This window comes from Lytechinus variegatus, chromosome 17 (genome assembly GCF_018143015.1).
Source record: "Lytechinus variegatus isolate NC3 chromosome 17, Lvar_3.0, whole genome shotgun sequence".
Taxonomy (NCBI): Eukaryota; Metazoa; Echinodermata; class Echinoidea; order Temnopleuroida; family Toxopneustidae; genus Lytechinus; species Lytechinus variegatus.
In genome coordinates this window covers 18,704,943-18,723,871 of record NC_054756.1, presented here as the reverse complement: position 1 = coordinate 18,723,871, position 18,929 = coordinate 18,704,943, and the positions used below count along the sequence as shown (strand labels likewise).

At 35.7% G+C, this 18,929-nt stretch overlaps 1 protein-coding gene across 1 annotated transcript in view; it reads left to right on the top strand.

Annotated features, from left to right (window-relative positions):
* The first annotated feature begins 1,285 nt into the window (after positions 1 to 1,285).
* LOC121431356 (neurogenic locus notch homolog protein 1-like) overlaps positions 1,286 to 18,929 on the top strand; it is a 69,610-nt gene continuing 51,966 nt past the window's right edge. The window contains exons 1-11 of the mRNA XM_041628896.1: positions 1,286 to 1,712; positions 8,854 to 8,967; positions 9,651 to 9,779; positions 11,354 to 11,473; positions 12,508 to 12,624; positions 12,959 to 13,072; positions 13,834 to 13,944; positions 14,644 to 14,754; positions 15,999 to 16,109; positions 18,086 to 18,199; positions 18,638 to 18,757. Of these exons, the coding sequence (XP_041484830.1) occupies positions 1,643 to 1,712; positions 8,854 to 8,967; positions 9,651 to 9,779; positions 11,354 to 11,473; positions 12,508 to 12,624; positions 12,959 to 13,072; positions 13,834 to 13,944; positions 14,644 to 14,754; positions 15,999 to 16,109; positions 18,086 to 18,199; positions 18,638 to 18,757 (1,231 nt within the window). The 5' untranslated portion in view covers positions 1,286 to 1,642. The remainder of the gene's footprint in view (positions 1,713 to 8,853; positions 8,968 to 9,650; positions 9,780 to 11,353; positions 11,474 to 12,507; positions 12,625 to 12,958; positions 13,073 to 13,833; positions 13,945 to 14,643; positions 14,755 to 15,998; positions 16,110 to 18,085; positions 18,200 to 18,637; positions 18,758 to 18,929) is intronic.

Genomic DNA, 18,929 nt, shown 5'->3' with positions numbered 1-18,929 from the left:
CATGCATGCTAAAATCCCTCTTTTCCTATTATGTTTAGAGATGTATTGAAAGTAGACTTAAGTTTTTATACAACACCGTAATTATGTTGTTTATCTGTTAGATAGTAATTCGTGAATGTTATAAATTGAAAATTTGAGCAAGGGCTGATGGTCAATATTACTTATACCAATAAAGAAAAATCAAAATAATGAAAATAACAATATCATCATTAATGATAGTAATAATAATAATAATAGCAATATTACTACTAATAATAATAATATTAATAATAATAGTAATAATAATAATAATGATTAAAACCATCATAATGATAATAAGAGCCATGATAACTTCAACAATAATAATAATAATAATAACAGTTATCGACAATGTCAGTACCACATGTATTTGTACATGTATAGTAATATTCTATTCAAAATTACTTGTTTGTAATGTTGTTTTACGTTGTGTTATTTTGTTTTTCTTGAAATGTTTCTCAAATATTGTACATATTTTTCGCCTTTTATTTTGTACTTTTGTCTTGAATAGAATATTGGAAGAATCCAATGATGTTCCAGTAAATTCAATTCCTGATACAGAAACAAATTGCATATTGCATACTACATATAGGCTACCCATCTAACACCTGGGTGGAGAGTGGCAAAGTGTGGATTAACGCCTTGCCAAATGTATCTTAGAGGGAAATAATTCAGACAATCAGATAGGAGAAGGTTCGTACAATATCAGACAATTTTGATGTTTTGTTTAAAGCTATCCCTGATGATTAAGTTTTGTCAAAGTGCATATGAAAGGTGCCCCTCCCACTTATTTTGGTATAATTTACTGACCGAATCGCCAATTAGAAATTTACATAGACTACTGTAGTGATCTCATTTTCGAAACAGCCATGACATTTAATATTTGTATTTAATTTTCCGATTTTCCCTTCCTTAATCTGTATTTTTCCGATTTCTACTCATTCGCACATGTTTCTATATCGAGGATTGGATCCCCTTTAAATTTGAAAGAATTAGGGTTAATATCGCAGGATTGAAGCTCATGCTTGTTTCTATTCATTTATTTGGGAAATAAACTTCAAGCTGATAAATTTAAATTGCATGAACTGTTGATATGTTGTTAGCGAATTATATATGCCACCACGAAAACACAACGACCTTTATTCGGGTCTGAATACCAGACTAGATAACAATAGCGATCGTTCGCTATGCAACCAACGACGCTCCAGCGAGAGAATGCTTGTCTTTACACAATAGCTCCAAAAAAAAGCTCCGATTTGAATCATCAATCAGTATGCGTGTTACACAAAGATCTGCGAACCGTGGCGTCCATACACATTATCTGCAAAAACATATTACCTAGTTAATGGACGGTTGGAATATTATCGCAGTAACTCTACCGGACTGTCTATATCACTTGGCGTAAACTTTCGACCAGTATTTATCTTAGTTGACAAAATACAAAGAGAGACATTTTGTGAAAATCTCTACGTATATAGTTTTAAAATTTCGCATGAGTGAAATGATTGTGAGTTGTTAAACTCAGGACAGTTGAGAGAACATCGGGGTCTGTTGTGAAACTTGAGGATTATTGGATTATAAGCGAAGTGGAATAGCATGCTGTCTGGTTTGAGTTGCTGAAACGATGGGATTTTTATCGGTTACAATATCTTTTCTTGTGGTGATTTTAAAAGTTCAACATGGTTTAGCACAAGGTAGGTATAATTTGTTTAGCATTCTATAGCAAGAATATAACAATATGCATACACAAGATATGCCCTGGTACACCAGGAAAAAGAGGTGTTTGAATCCAGAAGGCGGTGTTATTTTTTATTCAATAATCACCAATCTACAAAAGATGAAGTTTTTTTTTAGAGTGGACGTATTTGCGTGCTATAATTATAAAGTATTTATATTTGAAATGTAGTTATTGTATTACATAATGGAATGTTCAAACTGTCCCTTTTTCTTCTTGCTACACGTATATTTTTTCATTCAACGTAAATTACCAATGTTAAATAGCTCCAGATTTAAAAAAAATATATATCTCTCTCCTATTTATTGGCATCGTTAAATTACACCATGTTATTAAAGCAAATTACTCTCATACACATGTACAGTACATCCAATAACACATTGGAACGCTCATTCCTACACGTAATTACTGTCCCAGCCAACATGCACTTAATGAGTTATTTACATTATCTAAACAATGATGTTCCTCATGATCAGGCGCGGTAAGCATGGTAAGTCTGGCATAAACGATATCTTTAAAGAACGACCCACGACCTTGTAATTTAAAAATGCAGAAAATATTAATAACACTCAACGGTATGAAATTATCAAACATGTGTAATTCAAAAGTTTCTGAATACTTTGATATTTGTATGTCCATGTATACCTACCCATTTTGACGTCTACATGTGGATTATGTCAAAATAAACAATATTGGTTGGCGCAGGTAACATATATGTTCAAGTTCAGTATTATTCAACACACTGGCTATTCTCACAAATCATGTTTTAATATAAGCATTACATCCAATTTATTCATTTTATTTTTGTATCGGCGAAACTCATTTCTGTACTGACTTACAAACAAAGCAAATATCCACTGTGGATAATAAATATATGTCAATCAATTAAATTGAATTTAATAAGATTGATATTACCATGCTTGATCTTCATGTATTGTATTGTAAAGTAGTAATATTATGGAAGCTTAAAAGTGCCACCGAGATGTTGAGATAATTATCTTGGGAAGTCGACATCTTGATACCAAAAGATCAGATGACGAGATCCTGGATCTCATCATGTTGACATCTTTTAGAAGAGATGATGAGATAACAAGATCCCGGATCTCATCATGTCAACATCTTTTAGAAGAGATGATGAGATGACAAGATCCCGGATCTCATCATGTCAACATCTTTTAGAAGAGATGATGAGATGACAAGATCCCGGATCTCATCGTGTCAACATCTTGTAGAAGAGATGATCAGATGACAAGATCCAGGATCTCATCATGTCGACATCTTTCAGAAGAGATGATCAGATGACAAGATCCCGGATCTCGTCACTGTGTCGACATCTTTTAGAAGAAATGGTCAGATGAAAAGATCTTCGATCCATGATCATGTCATCTAATCATCTCTTCTTAAAGATGTAGACATGACGAGTTACGAGATCATGACATCTGATCATCTCTTCCACTGGATGTAGACATGACGAGATCCAAGATCTTGTCATCTCATCATCTCTTCTACAAGATGTCAACATGATGAGATCCGGGATCTTGTCATCTCATCATCTCTTCTACAAGATGTCAACATGATGAGATCCGGGATCTTGTCATCTCATCATCTCTTCTAAAAGATGTTGACATGATGAGATTCGGGATCTTGTCATCTCATCATCTCTTCTTAAAGATGTCGACATGATGAGATCCGGGATCTCGTCATCTTATCTTTTGCTATCAAGATGTCGACTTCCCGAGATAATTATCTCAACATCTCGGTGGCACTTTTAAGCTTCCATATAATATCGTTTGTTATTTGTTGTTGTTCGTTTTGGGGTGGTTTCCACACCCAAGTGATCTCCTCGGTATTCTCTCAGTGTGTTATTTACATTACACTGTATTTTGTACGAATATGACTCATAAATACTTTACAATCAGTTTGAAATTGTTTTCAACGTTTGAGCCACAAAATATTATTTTGTGAATATAATTGGTTTATATTTGAGTCTTCACCGTGAGTTTTTTGTCGAAGACTCAAACATAAACGAAACAATCCCTTTAATAGAGGAACCAGCTTGTAAAAAAGTGATGCGATGAAGACGATGATAGCATATATGACATTATCAAGCATGACAAGAGAACAGTTTTCGGAACTGAACATCATGAAGGAGATGATGATGGATGAAATATGGCATTGGTGATGATGATGATGATAATAATAGAAGATGGAAATGAAATTTTATGTTGAAGGCTGAAATATAAACGACACAACCATTTTAAAAGAGGAACCAGCTTGTAAAAAAATGATGTGATGAAGATGATGATAGCATATATAACACTATCAAGCATGATAGGAGAACAGTTTTCGGAACTGAGCATCATGAAGGGTAAAGTATGAAAATAAAAATGATAACAATAATGATGATGATGATGAAAAAAAAATGAAAAAAATAATAGAAATAACAAATAGAAATAACAAAAAATAATAATATGATGATGGAAATGAAATTGATGCCGATGTTGAGGGTGGTGATGATGATGATGGTGATGATGATGATGATGATAATGATGAGGATGGTAATGGTAATTTGCAGTTGGAAGCTACATGTATTATTTTTATGTCGAAACAATAATCTAGCTGCTCTTGGAATACATCCATACCAATGGCGATGATGGTCATGATGATGATGATGATGGTATCATATTTATGATGTTACTGCTAGTGATGATGGTGATAACGAGAATAATGGTGGTGGTGGTGATGATGATGATGGCGATGATGATAATGATGATTATGACTGATGGCGATGATGATGATGATGAAGATAATGATAATGATGATTATGACTGATGGCGATGATGATGATGATGAAGATAATGATAATGATGATTATGACTGATGGCGATAATGGTGATGATGATGATGAAAATGATGATTATGACTGATGGCGATGATGGTGATGATGATGATGATGAAGATGATGATGATGAAGATGATGATGATGATGATGATGAAGATGATGATAATGATGATTATGACTGATGGCGATGATGGTGATGATGATGATGATGATGTTGGCGATGATGATGATGATGAAGATGATGATAATGATAATAATGACTGATGGCGATGATGGTGATGATTACTTAGTGATGATGATGATGATGATGAAGATAATAATGGCGGCCATGATGGTGATAGTGCCGTTTTTGGTATCCGTTGTGATAATATTGTCGGTGGTGATGATGCAATTTGCATGTACATGTATATGTAGTTATGGTGATGAAGATGTTTATGCTTAAATTCACGTGTAAGTTTGATTTCATATTCCATCTCCCTTATCCAACCTTTCAAAACACATGTGATTTATTTATTTTTATTTTTAAATCTAATTGATTTGTACTTGTATGCCGTTGGCCGTGTTCTTATCAGTAATAAGCCAGACAAAGTACACATGGACGTTGCAAATTGCCAATTCGTCTATTACCAACTCGTCCACTCATTTAGGCGTACACAGTTACCTTAATTTAGTCTAATGCAATTATACGTCCATCAACATTTCGTCTAATAACCACTTGGTCCAATAGCCATTTGGTGCAATCATCACTTCGTCTCATCACCAGTTCGTCTACAGGTGTATAACCGTTTCGTCTCGTAACCCGTTGGTGTTATATCCATTCTATAGTTCATTTCGCCTAATTACAACTTAATCCAAGTAGACCAAGTAGTGGTATATGGACTAATGGCTATTGAACCAACTGATTAGTAGACGAAATGGTGAGAGGACGAAATGGCAGTTAGACAATATGGATAGCGGACAAACTTATGGTACACCAAATGATAGTTATGGGTTGTTGATTGGACGTGTTGCCATATTAGACCAATTGAAAACGAAAAGTTGCAACTCCCGCTGCGGCTGCAAAGATCATGATCATGACGATAAATTTTCACTATGAATTTTCATTTGTACATGTGTAGAGTAAGCCTACATGTTCATGTACATGTACCTACCTAAAATCTTTATTTAGCCATTAGGTCAAACATCCAAAATAAACCATTTTCATTATGTCTTGTGCCATTTAAACTAATTCAATTAAAATGAAATTTAAATGGAAAAGCATATTTTTACCGTTTTTTATCAATAATTCATTCCTGTTATGATAAGCGGGACCTGTTATTGATTTGTAAGGGTGTGTGCTTTAGACTAAACGACACCGCCAAGTACAGAGGTGCAAGCAAACAATGAGATCTGCATATCTGCCTTAAATCGATATCCCGAACAATTCTTCCACTTAATCAATATTTCATAATGGAGGAGAGAGTCATAGTGTGCGTGTGTGTAGGCTACAATTGAGAATACTATTGCCTGTGTATTGCACATACATGTACGCCCTTTCTTGACCAAAATGTTCGTGTAATTTAGATGGTCTAAGCGGTATCCTATCAAGTTAAAAGTATTTAGCCTATCACACATCTCGTAATATTTATATTATATCAATCATTAAAAATAAAGAATTTATTCCATTTACCATGTTTATAGCTCAGTTACATGTAAGTAGAACGACGCGTCATGTAAAAAATGACAATTCTCAAAGCAACGTCAAAGAGTGAAATATATGATTGGTTTTTTTTTTTTGGGGGGGGGGGGGTAAAAATTTTCGGGTAAGTGTGCTATACATGTACGGAAATCTCAACTCGCTCTAAATTGTTTGCAAAAGGAATACATTGTGATTGGAGAGTATAGAGACAACCGTTATGCTCATAATTTTCTGGCAGCTCTTTGATAAATTTTAAGTTTTGGCGTGTCTATTAAAACGCTGATAAAGAGCACGTGTGCTTTAAGGAAATTTCGAATCGCTCTAAATCCTATGAAATTGTTTGCAAAAGGAATACATGTATAATGATGGGAGAGTAGAGGCAACCGTTATGCTCATTATTTTCTGGCAGCTCTTTGATAAATTTGAACTTTCGTCGTGACTATCAAAACACCGATAAAAGCATCTGCTTTTACAGCCAGACAGCAGGTGAATAACATGTCATTAAATGTTGATGGCGTATTCTTTATTCAACAACAGGCAGTATGAATATAAATTATTGTATCTCTTTCATAAGCCTAACTAACAAATCTATCATTCGAAATCCACGGAGCGACCAGTATAGTACGGTGGATGATAAAAGTCATTTCGAACGAATGATTACGGTAACGACAAAAGCGCTATGACCTGTATGATAAAAAGCCAATACATAATATGAAGTGTATATGAATATATTTACAGAAGTGCAAAAACACTGAGCAAGCACACACGGAGGATGGTAATAAAATATGGCATTCACTCGAGACAGGATGTAATTATTGTTATCAAGAAAATTTTGACAAGCCTCTAAAGAGGGGGAAAGGGGATTTCACTACGGAAAAGGGTGAATTTTGTCCACCCCAAAGGAATATACATGTATGACTTTGATAAACAAAGTCTAACATTGCATACGAAACTACTGTACATGTACAAAGGGTGCGCACCCAGGCCTAGAAACATCTTGGGATTTATTATGAAGCACCCCCAGCACCCCCGCATCCCGGAGCCATACATGTACCCCCGTCGCATCCCAAAGAAACCCCTCCCTAAAGCAAAGGAAAGTCTCGCAATATTAGATCCTTAATACAACACAGCATGTCAACATCAGGTACATGTACATTGAATCATCTACTGATTGACTTGAAATGTACTATACATAATTACATTCGCTCAGAATAACCCATGCGCGCATGCTTTAGGGTAGCCGTCTTTGGTGTCAATATATTGGATGATTTTAATTAAAGGTAAATGCTAGTTTTGGTAACGATATCAAAATGAGTTCGTACAGAATCCAATGAAATGACCACTAAAGTGTCTGTTTGTATAAATAAAACGCATGTGCCAAAGGATTCTGAAAGAAATTGTGTAATTGCTGAGAAATCAGCAAATAAGCACGAGATTCGGGTAGGGCGTCGGGCCCGACGCCCTAAGCAATAATTATACATTGTCCCACGTGCGCTTATCTGTGTTGGGGATTTTCGGTGTGAACATTTTCAGCGTAGATTTCAAGATTTCACAAAGTCCAGTTAATGTAACTGTACCAGATCTAGATCCTCGATGATATACTGGCAATTAAGCCTTGTTTTACAGACTTTCTCATGAAATCAGTGTTAACTGCAACTACTGGAATTTCTCTTTAAAGTCTCAACCATGTCGTTCAGCCAAATGCTGGATATGATTTGCATTATTCATTGTTTGCGCGATGTACATTTGAGATGTTTCCAAATTGATTAAATCATGATAGGCCTACACGTTTGTCATAAATTGCAATGTGGCATTCAATCTATTCCCGGGGATGCATGGTTTGGGGCAAGATGACACAGGGGGATGGGTGGTTTCACCGCTCTCCCATTTTTCAAGAGCGTCCATGGTGAAAAGTAAGTCAGGAAAAATAGGTTTTAAAAGAGAGAAAATGCTCGAACCAGATCACTTAAGTACAATGTATACGCTTATACATGTACATGGACATATATTACATGATTACATACAGGTAAATTGACATTGAACATACATGTATATATACAGTATGTACATGTACAGTACATGCGACATTGACAAATGAAACTTTGCATCGTAGATAGTAGTCGCATACGCAGTGGTGTATTGGAATGCCCCCACCCCACCCACCGCAGATAAAATGCTGATGAATAATAATAAAAAATGTTTTAAGACCACACCCATTAAGCGTTTATTTATTTTTTTTTTGGGGGGGGGGTATCCTTCTCATACTAACTTTCCGATTATGTAATGATATTTTATACATGTATATACATGTACATGATAAGCCTTTTTTATTACTCTGTAAATATATCTTGAATCTTGCATTTTTATTGTTAAATCCATATGAAAATAAACATATTTTAACATTTTAGAAATTCGTAAAATGTTTCGCCAGCTGACAGAGCAGCTAGTTTTTGGAAGTGAAGAGGATATTCTGAGTAAAATTTGGCTTTATTATTATTATTGCTATCATCATCATCATCATTATTATTATCATAATTACCAAATATTCTCCAATAAAAACTATTTTCTTCCCACTTCCAGGTGTTTGTAATAGTGGACCCTGTCAAAATGGTGGTACCTGTCTTCTTGTAACCGGTACGTCTGGCTACTCTTGCCTCTGTGCTTCCGGTTACCAGGGAACAAACTGCGAACTTCGTAAGTTTATTCGTACATTTAGTTTCTACATTCATTGATAGAACAATAACTGCGGAGTGATTTTATTGAACATCCTGGCTGATTGAGTTCCAGGTCTCATGGCTAAGGTCAAAGGTCATTTAGGGTCAATGAATTTTAGACCATGATGGGGGAATCAATATCGAAATGTTAACCAAGTTTTTGAAATGTCGTCATAACGTAAAAAGTATATGGACCTACATGTAGTTCATGAGACTTTGACATAAGGGTACTGGCGTATCACTGAAGATCCTAGGCCTGCCTGAGTTTCACTTCACATGACCAAAGGTCTCTTAGGGTCAACGAACATGTGTGGATTATTCGTTGAAGTGGCATCACAACTTGGAAAGATTATAGATCTAGCTCATGAAACATAGACATAAGGGTAATCAAGTATCAGTGGTTGATTTGCACATGTCTTAGGTCACATTATCATGGTCAAAGGTCATTTTGGATCAATGGATATAATGTTTTATTATCACATTAGTGTTTTCTTTTGTTTTCAAAGTCAGCAATGTTGCTACTGTATATCGAAACGCGTAATATATGCAGGCGATCGATCGAGACTGCCAGAGGCGCTCTACTTGTTCAGTTTAGCGTGTTGATTGGGGTTGATTGTCGAGTGATATAATGATCTTTCTTTACTGTTTTCTTTACCTTTCTAGAAACGGGTCCTTGTGCTAGCTCACCATGCCAAAATGGTGGGACATGCACCAACGGCGTAAGTTCCACTGGTAGTGAAATCTTTTCATGCCAGTGCCCAGATGACTTCACTGGTATTTTCTGTCAAACGGGTAAGTTTCCAGAATAAAACCCAAGGGTTTTTGTCAGTTAAATCGGCAAGCTTCATCAACATCCATAATCAATTTCAAGAGTTCCATGGGCCAATCAAATTTCGTAGAAATTATTTCCACCTTGCTAAAAATATATTTATAACTGTTTGTGAATCACCTTGCATGTGTGTTCAGCAAAGTTCTGAACATAATCTGCGCTCGTTGCTATCTCGGGCAAGACAACACTATCATGCAGGTTCTCAAAGATATTGCTAAAATTTACCCGATGTGACGAAAAGTGATGGACCAAACAGTGTTATGTATCCAAGAGATATCGACACCCTCCTTGAATGTGCTCTCTTTGTGGATTAGCATACGGTGAAGGGAAATAATGTGAGCTAATGTTATTTTTTCACATTCGTTTTTTATGAGTGTTTTTTACCCTCCCCATTATAAATGTTCTAAATACTGCACTGATGTCGATCCATGACGCCATTCTATTAAAGTGAGGGAGGGGTGAAACTTTTATAGATCCCCCTTGAACAATATATTCACAACACAAATCGACACTCATGTAGTTCTGTGATGCGTGTAGTTGATAAAAATTTAGGTGCTTATTATTATTTATTTATTTATTTTATACTGCAGGGTAGGCCTGTTCAGTTCTTAAAACTGCTTTTGCAAAGGCGCCCTGCAGTTTAAAATACATGTCAAGATAACTATAAAATATATCATAAAAAAAAACAATCAATGTCAAAAATACAAAATACAAACTATTTAACATCAGAAACAATCAACACCAAAAATATAGAGTGGGAAGTGACAATTTAAACATACAAGTACATAGCATTGTAAATCAATGGAATATTATTTCGCTCTTTATCAATTCGTATGAAAGGCTTTGCATAATTAAAAAAAATAACAAGGAGGTACAGGCTTGTAAATTTGAAGGAAGTGCATTAAATAATTTGGGTCCAAAATATGCGAAAGATTTCCTTTATGTTCAATTCTAGCTTTGGGAAGCTGAAGGGGGCATCGCAAAGAAAACCGTGCCCTGTATTTCACGGGCCGTTTACATACAAAAGGTTTTAAATAATTTGGAACTAAATAATTCATTATTTTATATACAAGAACACAATACTGATATTTTATACGCTGATCTACTGATTGCCACTTCAGTGACTGCAACAAAGAAATTCGTGATGTATTATAATCTTTTTTCAAAAGCATCCTGGCATATTTATTTTGAAGTTTTTGTATCTTATCTAAATGTATTTTTGCACTGCTTCCCCAAGATGTACTGCAGTAATCAATATAAGGTAAAATCATAGAAAAGTACAGCTTCTTCATGGAATGTCCATGCTTAAACGGATATAAATATTGATGATGTTAAATTACGATGTAGAGTGCCTGATTGCATGGGCGTGACCGAGTTGGGGCAAGTTGACCTAAACGTAGCCGTTTATTTCTCTCTCAATTGAAAAACAGGGGTAATAGAGAGTTCCATGACACATTTTCATCTCGCCTTGGTGAATACCCAACATGATAAATGTTTGTATACCGTAACTATGCATTATCTTCATCTCTTCCCACAGCGTTCTCCCAGGACCCGTGCCAGGATGAACCTTGTAAAAATGGCGGAACTTGCAGTGAATTTGTTGGGACGTACACTTGCGCATGCGTAGCTGGATGGTCAGGTGTCACTTGCGAAGAAGGTAAGTCTTTTTTTCAGTGACAAAATCACATGCGAATCCACTTAATCATGTTAATTTACATGTATATCGCATTAAATATCGTGATCACTTGTTAGATGTCAAAGTCGGTTTCATTGATATACGACCGACGCTTATGAATGTCCACCACTGAAGGTCCACGGCTCACAACTTGTAGATCGAATCAGTCAAAAACATGTTAGAAATTTGAAACGAGATCGTAAAATACGTTATATGCCACTTCTTGGAAGCCATTTCACTCTTCAATCACATCACGTCGTATCGGTGTGATCATTCATTTTAATTATACTATCGTCGTACAAATTAAAATTACTGTATGAAGATACGGTTATGGTTAAAATGATTTTCACCTAGTTTCTTCCATTTTCATCTGGAATATTCGTTTATGTTAATGGTAACTCATGTAGGTACTCAGTAGGACAGCGTATCGCTTGTAAACGCCAATATATATATATATATATATATATATATATATATATATATATATATATGTAATCAACTACCTAGGAAGCATTTTCGTCAGGGTCAATCAGTCATAGTGGCTGAACTTATAGATGACAGATATTACTCTCGGGTCTTTGTTTTTTAATTTAAGTGGGAGACAATGGCAGAGTGGAGATTCGAACTCACAACCTGGCGATTTTGATTCCAATGCTCTTACCACTGGACAACATGAATTCGATGTTAGTTACTAACTTCTCTTCATGATTCTGGCAGGATGGCCTGAAGAGAATCGATAATAAATGAAGACCTTGGCAGGTTGATAAAAACCGAAGTTGGTCCAATAAGGTACAAAAAATAAATAAAGATATCATCACTTTCAGAATTTAGAAAACAACCAGAAAAAAAAAGAAACAATTGGTGAGCTAAAAAAATTATTCACGTTCGAAGCAAGAATTGCTTCATAGAAACTGAGATCAAAGTAATTCTGCTCTTATGCAGTCATTACGTTGAATCCCTTGTGTAATGTTGTGATTCATGTTAAAATGTGTTTTACTGTCTTCTTCTCCTTACAGGTGATGCTTGTGTAAGCAACCCTTGCCAGAATGGAGGAGTGTGTAATAGCTTCCAGAATCCCACGTTTTACACATGTTCCTGTATCAATGGATGGCAAGGCTCTAACTGCGACTTAAGTAAGTCACGTGATTTTTCGAGTATTCTTAAGGAGAGGAGAGAGTGCACAATCACTATATCCTCCAATAATTCTATGTGATCTAATTCAGAGAAATATGATTTGATGTTTGAAGGAAGTGGGACGAGGAAAATCAAGATGTCCCAAAAAATTTGAAAAAGCATGAGTCGAATAATGGTTATCAGCTATCATTCAATGAGGTGATTTATTTTTTAAACTTTCAGAGTGAATTCATTAAAATCAGAAAGTAGATTATTCAAATTCCATATGCTCTGCCTGTGCAGCAAATCAAAGTTGATGAATGATGAATCCAATTTGTTTTTGTTTTTATACAGACCAGTGCAGTTCGGACCCCTGTCAAAATGGAGCGACCTGTACGGACACAAATGGAGGGTTGGAATATGAATGCACATGCGCAATTGGGTGGTTAGGGACGCTGTGTACGATTGGTGAGTCTGGTCTTATGGCAAAAAAGAAGGGGATAACTCCATGTAGGAATTGCAACGACCTTATAGCTCACAAAAGGCTTTATTTTCAATGAATTATTATGCTTTAGCCAGATAAGAGACACACGTATTCTGTAGGCTTAACTATAGCCATTGACATCTGACACGACATACGGTACATAATATCATCAAATGTTCAAATCTTCTTATGTTTAAATGGACGAAATGAAACTTGATTACCTTTGATAACTGTTGGTAGAGAGATGCTCACTGATACTAGTAACGAGAGTATATTATCGTAAACCTCAACAGGTTTGTTAACGGAATGTAACATGTTTAAGGTAATATAGTCTTCGGGGGGGGGGGGGGGTGTTAATGTTAAAAATATCGAATACAAAAATGTGTATAATCACTTTCCTTGGAAAGAATTTTATTTCTTGACTGAGGTATACTTGACGTTTTATATCAAGCAGTGCTTTAATTGAACCCTTTCTCAAACAAACTTTCGAAACTGAACCTTTTATTTGGCGATTTTTCATATACTGTGCCCCTGGATAACTCATAACTATAACCTATGAAATGAAAACGATGGGCTTAACATAGTACATGTAGTTCAATTTAATACGCACAATGAGTGAATTTGAAATGTTTTTATTACCTCTACACCATTTAGAATCGATTTATAAAAATCTAACACCACGAGTGAGTTTTGATGTTTTGTTTTCGGCACGTTTTTTGCTAACACTTCACTTATTTCAATGCAGTGGATCCTTGTATTAGCTCACCATGTATCCCTAATGGAAACTGTATCTCATTTGAGAACAGTTTCGCATGTTCCTGTGATGCCGGCTGGGATGGAATTCGGTGTGAAATACGTAATTATCTACATTTTGAATAACCTTTTTTTAGATATACATGTATATAAAATAGCTTTCATTGTTTCATTCTTGTTTATAGGAAATAAGATCCCCATAAATGCAATACAATCCTCCCGCTAGATAATAAAGTGATGGCAATTGCTACAAGTGTATGAATGACATCTAATCAAAGAATACACCTTACTGATCCTAAATCATAGAACATGATTAGACAAGAAAATATGCAGATAGTAAGGATCGGGCTTTTACCATAGTTACTAGTTACCAGAAATAAATTAGAAATCCATTTTCAGCATATTTGTGAGTTGTATATATCATTAAATTCAAATAATGCAAATAATAGACTCCGAATTCGGGAAAATCAATATCTGATATGTAAAATAATTTAGAATCAATTATACATTGAGAAAACCTTGTGCTTTAAGGGTTCTCTATCAAAACCCTGTAACTACATGAATTACGAGGGTGAGGAACATTAAATGTAGCTTGTCCGCGATAGAACACCATGTCGAGATTTTTTGCTTGAATTTAGAACAAGTTAGAATTCATAGATTGACCAAGAAGAATGATAGGAAAACATAGTTGGCTCTCCTCCTTCATATAGATGTTCATAGACCTTTCAAACATGTTCCCTTCTTTGAATTTTTACTTGCACTCTTGTTCCTAACGATTGCACCCCTTTTGCCGTCCTTCCAGCTGACCCGTGTGAAACTCAACCGTGTTCTGAGAATAGCACATGTCACAACAATGATACTAACTTCTCCTGCGAGTGTTTTACCGGCTGGGTCGGTGACCTGTGTTTTGATGGTACAGTATTCTGTCTATTTTGATCGTAATTAATGTTACCATTAACCCCGTGTAACTGGTTGTTTTGTATCGTGTCATTTATCTTCCAATCGGCCCACTTTTATTTAATTTTTCCCATCCATACAGTGGTCTTCCTTCATGCATTTCATGCATATGACAATTGTGGTAGTTTCACCTTTCACCATGATTGGTTCGATGCTAGTTAAATAAAAAAAATCCCACATCTTTTACTAATTTGAATTAAAACCTGTGAATATCATAAACCACGTTAAAGGCCTGGTCACACCGCCCGAGCGTTGTTGGAGCGGTCGTGGAGCGGAGATAAAAAATCATCACCGCTCGCTACCGTTCACCATTTTCGATTTCGATTGTTTTTTTTTCGATTTTTTTCCCCAAGTTTTGTGAGCGAAATTCGACCCTCTCTCCCTACCGCTCCACGACCGCTCCAACAACGCTCGGGCGGTGTGACCAGGCCTTAAAATCGTGACAACCAAATCTAAACCACAGCGTAACGAATATATAAACATTGTTAGAACCGGGCCAACAAAATTTAGGCCATGGTGCAAATAAAGTAAAGATGCCAATTCAAACAACCACTGTCAGAATGGATCATTGAAATAAAAAATTGCAAAAAAAATACAAATTGATCTCAATTCTGATCATGGTTTATAATCTTTCTGACAGGAATTGAGTATATTGAGCTGCACAGATGTTATTTCGAAATCTGAAAAATATTAACAATCAACCATTTGCAAAGGGCGCATCCAACAACATCATCTAGCAAGGAATCATTAAAAAGTAATATCATCTAGGCCTATATGTTGTTTGTATTTTGTCAACGTTTTCGTAAAAAAAATCGTCTTCACAATTACCATGTGTGACTATTTTAAGTAACAATTTGTTTCTCAGTGATGGTGAAGGCATACAATTTGTATGAGGTCAAAAATGTTAAACTAACGTTATGATGGTGCAGGGGCGGCGGAAACGAGGGGGGGGGGGCTTCAGCCCCATCTCCCCACTTCTTTACAAATTCGTGTACAAAAACGTAAATTGACTATATGATTGTGATTTTAGCACGGTCAGCCCCACCACCACTTTTGGCTCAGCCCCCCCTACTTTTAAAAACGTTCCGCGACCCCTGTGGTGAATTTATTGGGTTAATCGGGGGGGGGGGGGGTCAGTGCTTTCCTTCATCTTGATCATTCAACAAACAAAACCTTTTTATATTTCAATGTCGTAATCAGAGGATCCATGTGGCAGTATTCCCTGCCAAAACGGTGGCGTGTGTACAGGAAGCGTCGGGTCTTTCGAGTGTGCATGCCCTGATGAATTCGTTGGAGACACCTGCGAGATTGGTAAAGACCTATAAGCATGTGCATGTGCCAGCCTTTTTATCATCTATCAATTTTTCAAGCAAGCAAGCATGACAAGTGTTTCCTTTCACTTTCATTGCCCATCACATCCACTTCCGTTATCTTTCATCATTTTTCATATGATCTCATTGGTGTTTTGCTGTTTTCCTTCTCGCATTTGTATTCCACACTGGCGTTTTTACTTTTGAGCATAAGTCCTTCTATTAATCTCTACACATAATCAAGACAAGGAGTGTCCATAAGTTGATCATTCAGTTTCACAGTTTTCTCCCACCCACCCCATCCACCATTGGCCACAGCGACTGCCTCTTTCTTCCATCATGTCCATGCCAACTATGAATATCATAATTCATGCCGCTATCACAATTTTTCAGACTTGACACACTGCACTTGCTTTCACAAAATGCGCTTCGAAAATTTAAGGGCTCATTTTCAATCTTTGCAACTTGGCAACTAAATCGAAAATGCATAAATAATTATTCTTTTCCTTGTTGTTGTGCCTTTTCTCTCACTCAAAGTCTCTATGCTAACATTGCCACCACACTGCATTTTTTGCGAATTCTTCGAATAGAATGCAAACTAGGGGCTCATGCTACAGGGAATATAGCGCATTGACAAATGTCAGACTTGCATAATACATGTATATCAAGACGTAGGCTATTGGCTCATTCCCTTTTTATGTTTTGGAATTTTCTGTTGAATATCAATTCAATGCTCATGAAGTTGTTCTAAACGTCTCGTTCTTGCAGTTCAGGCTCGTAACTCCTGCACCGATATCCCAATTTGAAGATCAATGATCGGAAAGGACCGGTTTTTGTCTCCTACCAGTTTCAGTATTACGGCTTTTTATAATCATATGATGTCATATACTCCTTTTTTTTCTTGTATATATACGTCAATATTTCATCATTAAATATTAAACTCTTGTTTCAACAGCGTCATCATGAACCTTATTCATCATCTTCCTTTCCATCGAGAAGAAGTTCGGCTGGTCTTCTTCCTTTACCTATTTAAATTTTATTTATATACAAAACTATTTATTTACATGCATGTTAATAATGATTCCTTTCATATTCATCCTTATAATTTTATTCTTTCTTTCAGATCCGTTATAAATAGAGTGAAACCTTCTATTGCATGATTATGTAATTTGTTCTTTCATAATATTCGTTTCATAAAATGGTATCTATAACCGTGTGTCCTTGCATTGGTGTTTAATCATTCGATATCATAAATAATTCAACTTTATCACGTTATGCCTTGGCTGTTTGATATTTATGTTTTATACTTAAAACTGATATTAACTCAATGTATTTCCGTTGTCTAGCTTTTACGGATTAACAAAATAATTAACAAAAAACATTGTTATGTGTTCCACAACTTCGACTGACTTTCATAACAATTTTGATAGAACCATCAGTTAGTAATTGTTTATTTATTCTTAGACCACTAGAATAGTAAACCATTTTAATGCTGATAATCCCTAACAATACATTGATTGATAACGCTCGAACAAACATATTCAAACTAGTTCTTATAATTTAGGTATGAGAAATAGTTCCAGTTTAACTGCAGTAGCTAGATTACCAATTAGAAATAATGTTGGAAAACAGATGATAGAAACAAATGAAAAAAAACATTAACAAAGTGTTTTTAATTGGATTTTGATTGTTTAATAAGAGAAAAAATATTAATCATCTGAATACATTTCTCTTTAAGATTAGTGATCACTGAGTTGATAAGAATAAAAACCCTGATTGCTCATTGCCCATATGGTTCTTCTCGAGATTAGTAATCAATATTAAGAACAAGAATTAGAATAGAATAAAACCTGGATGTACATTACCCCTATACTTTACTAAATATATTTCTCGTTAAGATGAGGAATCAATTCATCTAATATAGGAATAAGAATATACTAAACTGTATGGTTACACATTACCCCATGCACGAAACAGAGGACCCATGTCTTTCTTCCCCATGTTTGAACAACGCTCTTGGATGTACCGGTTTCCCAAGTAACTACATATGCGACTGTGCAGACGGCTATGGAGGCGTTAGTTGCGAATCGGGTGAGGAAAAGAAGATCATTACATAGAATTTCAAAGTCTAAATTATCCAAAAAAAAAAAATTCTGACGTAATGGAATTCTAAAATGATATGTATAACTTGTATTATCACCTTTTTAACCTTATATTAGTCGTTGTTAAATGCACGCCTTGAAGGTACTTTACATATGTTATTTGCATGTAGTGTGTATATGACTGGCATTACGTGTATTCATTTGATATCTAAACGTAAAAAAACTTTTGATATAAGAATACAAATAATGTAATGGAAAATATAGCCAAAAGGAGGCACCAAGTTCAAGTTTATTAAGTCTTAAAAATAGTGCTCACCTCTCCACACCCCTTCCTCATCAACAATGTTGAAACAAATTGGGCATATTAGAGGCCTTGATATGAAGCCCAAAACATCTTTTTGTGTATGTTATTCATTCACGAATACAGTGACCGACTTCTGTCTGATTTACGACCCGTGTGCAAATGGAGCAACTTGTGCGAACGATTTAACGCTGAACTTCACATGCGCCTGCACCGGCGAGTGGGTGGGGCAACGTTGCGATGAAGGTAAGTACCAACAAAAGTTGTTCAAAAGACTTTTTTTTGTATGTTTTATTTTTTTTTAATGTGAAGAGCTTGAGCAGGCAATCCTGGAATAACTGGTTCTCAACATTCAGTCTGGCCAACCGGAGAAAGTGGCCGGATATCTCTGCCCTTAATTGCAAATACTTTGCCCCAA